Source organism: Notothenia coriiceps, unplaced genomic scaffold (genome assembly GCF_000735185.1).
Source record: "Notothenia coriiceps isolate Sejong01 unplaced genomic scaffold, NC01 NC01_scaffold00022513, whole genome shotgun sequence".
Lineage (NCBI taxonomy): Eukaryota > Metazoa > Chordata > Actinopteri > Perciformes > Nototheniidae > Notothenia > Notothenia coriiceps.
Window position 1 is genome coordinate 1 of NW_011355214.1, and position 3,821 is coordinate 3,821.

At 41.5% G+C, this 3,821-nt stretch overlaps 1 protein-coding gene across 1 annotated transcript; it reads right to left on the reverse strand.

The window, feature by feature from the left end:
- Positions 1–204: 204 nt before the first annotated feature.
- Positions 205–2,981, reverse strand: LOC104954005 (anoctamin-9-like; the record flags this gene model as incomplete). Its single annotated transcript, XM_010781052.1, has 5 exons — positions 2,929–2,981; positions 2,601–2,723; positions 2,267–2,406; positions 386–435; positions 205–263 (listed from the first exon to the last, which is right to left on the reverse strand). Coding segments are annotated over exons 1-5 (387 nt in total), but the record flags the coding sequence as incomplete, so codon positions are not given.
- Between the last annotated feature and the right edge of the window lie 840 nt (positions 2,982–3,821).

A 3,821-nucleotide genomic window follows, 5' to 3' on the forward strand; every position in this document is an offset into this window, starting at 1 on the left:
TATATATATATATATATATATATATATAGTTATATATTTTATAATATAGTTTGGCACATTGTCAGCTGGTAGTTAAGCGTGCAGATGTGTCATTCCGGTCAACATAACCATCAGATGGTACCAGCAGGTGATCAATCCTGAAGGACTAAAAACATGATTTTGCAATTGTCCCAGCAAAAATAATAAGATTGAAGGAGGACTTACTTCATGGAGGCAGAACATGGTTTCAAACACACCCTTCTTTATCAGTTCCTCCAGGTTTTCTGATTAATAACCATACCAAAAGCAGGAAAAATCAACATCAGGGAACTCAAAATATTAAAACATCGTTAATTGTCAAAATAGAGGTGATAATATAGAGTTCTTTGAAATAAATCACACTCACCTCCTGTGTTGATGAAGGTCTGATGAAGGATGAAATGGACAATTCGGATCCTGGAGGAATAATAAATGTTGCAGTAAGAGAAAAAACCCCGGGCAGGATCCGAATGAGTAGTTTTAAACAGCATGAATAATGCCGACTGCACAGGTGTTAGTATGCAACACCCACAGACCCACCTGGCTCCCACACAGAACACAACATTTTTACATAAAACATTTTGGTTGAATCCACATTTCCCAGCTCCAACATATACTATAATATACTCCATATATTGTGTTGAGGGCATGACAGAAGTCACCAGGGCTTGAATGAACACTTTCATTCACGTAGACAGTGAGGTGACTGGTGATGAATCTGCATCAGCTCCAGAAAGTGTGTTCAGCCTTATTTTTTAATCAAGTTGTATTTGGCTTGTTGCATTATTGCATGGTAGGGCACACAGAGCAGCAGAGGTGGGACCAAGTCATTGTTTTGCAAGTCCGAGTCAAGTCTCAAGTCTTTGTGCTCAAGTCCGAGTCAAGTCTCAAGTCAGGATGGGCAAGTTCAAGTCAAGTCCATTCCTAAACTTTGACAAAACGAGTCTTAAACAAGTCATTGTGTGCTTTTCACCAAATGTAATGACATCGATCAACAGAATAATATTTAATAATCAAACTGCCCTTTATTAGTCACATCAATAATTTAATAATCAATTTTCTCTCTGCTGGTAAAGTAACGTGTTTTTTTCTATTTTAAGAGGGATCAGTAAGGCAAGGCTACCGTGACGGTTTGATTCAGAAGGAGTTTAATTGATAAGATCCCTGTTGTTGAGGTAACCAGAATGTTTATTTCCACTGTGTACAACATGTTATAAGGGACCCACAATCTATCTTTATGCAAGGGATAATGTGCAGCGAAGCGGTGTCTATGGGGAAAAGAACACCCGCATCTAGATCCCTCTGCAGGTGGTACTTTAAGTATATTTTGATGCTAATACTTTTGTACTTTTACTGTAACATTGTTGAATGCAGGACTTTTTTATTGTACAGCAATCCTACACTCAGGTACTTTACTCAAGTACAAGATCTGAACTTCCAAAAGAGTGGTTACCACAAAAAAAAACCCTGCTCTGAAGGTTATTTTCATTTTACAAACCCTGCACTAAGCTTTGCTTTCTCCAATATCATTGAAATGCAGCCAGATGCTTCTTCTTTTTTCGGTTTTCGCTAAATGTCTTGACTTTTTCCGACGCGCTTGCATTTAAATTCGGCTCCCCGTGTCCCTGTAGCTGGTCTGTCCAACTACACCTGCTGTCTTTGGAGCGTCTGCCCCCCACCCTTCTTTCACATAATGGTATGATCCTAGTGTGTCCTCGCATATGATTGGCCGCTTGGTGGCTCAGCAAAATAAAGTCCCGCCCCTGCCTGCAAGGATTCTCAGCAAGAGTAGGAGCGGCTGAAGATTCTGCTCTCCCCGACGGGAATCTGCTCTTCTAGCAGCATCTTGCAATCGGCGTGCTGGAGACCCTTAATTACATTTTCAAGTCACCTCAAGTCAGAAGGCTCAAGTCCAAGTCAAGTCATTGGTGTTCAACTCCAAGTTGAGTCGCAAGTGTTTTGTGATTTTGTCAAGTCGAGTCCAAAGTCATCAAATTGGTGACTCGAGTCTGACTCCACACCTCTGCAGAGCAGTACTATCTGTTTAAGAAAAAAAGCAAGGAAGTTAAAGCAGTGTTGTTGGACAAAGTTGCTGCAGACTTTCATTAGGAAGAATGTTATGAAGCAGCATTCATCTGATGCCCTCTGATCAGTGTTCATAAAGGAACAAATATGCTGTTTCTCCTTAAACAAGGACTTCGGTCAGAGCAGTGATACAATCAAATCTATATGTATATGTTTATATTACCTGGTAGCCTGGGTGACAGAGCCCCTTACATCTCCACACCAGTTGCAGGAGTCAGAGACTTTGAGCAGGTATTGGTAGTCTTTGAACATCTCATTGGGAGCACGGATGCCAAAAAACACTTTGTCATCATGTTCAATCCTCTAACACACAAAAACAGCACACACAATAAAGGACACTGTCTTCTTTGATTCATACAATCCTTATCAGTACATCGAGTCAGGTGTCAGGTCACAGTGTTTTAAAGAATTGTCTACGGTGTTGTTGAGTGTATGTAAGTCGCTTTGGGTAAAAGCCTCAGATAATGATATGTAATGTGTAACGGAGGCAGACTCACTTTAACTGTGATGTTTTTCTCTTCTAGCTTCTGTATGAAGGCTTTCTGTCTCTGAGCCTTCTGGTCCCTTTCATCATCCACCTGATGGGCCACCAGTACATAGTCATATGTCTTCTGGGTGGGCTGTTCAAAAAACACAACATATTGTTCAACATTGTTAAGCAGCTCAAAATAAGTATTAGACTTAGTTTGGTCCAGTTAAAGGAAAGAGAAAAATAAAACAAATGAAAGATGTTAAACCTCAACTGTAAACAGTCAAATGCATTACAGATCTTTGCAAAAACAGGTTTTGGTCAAACATTTCTGCATTGCTTAATGGAATACTCACGTCTGATTGGTCCATTTGGACATTCTATGGTGCAGCAGACTGTTACTAGAGACGCTGTAGGACCATATACAATCAGCTGAGAGAGATTTGGAAAATGTAACGTTTAATAAAAATAAACTAATGTTAAAATTTGACCAGGGTGAGCTTGCGCTGATATTCTTTCTGACGACTGTTTGGTCCAACCTGGTATCACGGCTAGACGTGAACATGTCCCGTTGGTCCACTGGGAGACGTCAGGATGACACAATTTCATCGCCTCAAAACGTCACAGGATTGTTAACCATTGGAGAAATACCCGGACGTTGACAAGCAAGCCTCTATCACGACTTTTGGGTTCACTATAACACAACATTTTGTGGGGAATACGAAGATTTGTTCAGGTCTCACCAGGGAAATGTATATACCGTAATTTTCGGACTATAAGGCGCACCTGAATATAAGCCGCAGCAGCGGCATACCACTCTCGGTTCCACTTTTACTTTTGCGCGCTACCTGTCTCACTCTTTTCCGGCCTCCAGCTTTTCCTGCTGGAACCCGCCGCTTAAAGGTGGGGGTCCGCGGACCGGCCATAGAGCCCATAGAGTTAAAGGTGTTGGCCGTTAGCTGTAAAAATCCATAGATTAGCCGCACCGTTATATAAGCCGCAGCGTCGAAAAATAGGGAAAAAGGCGCGGCTTATAGTCCGAAAATTACGGTACTTAGAACATGGATTTGGATTTAATATGAAAATGAATAATTATACATATTTGTGCTTTCTTTCTTGGCAGAGTCTGTGCTTGCATGTGTGTGGGCATGAGTGTGGGCATGAGTGTGGGCATGAGTGTGGGCGTGTGTGTGTGTGTGTGCGTGTGTGTGTGCAAGTGTGTGTGTGTGTGTGTGTACCCTGCAGGGCG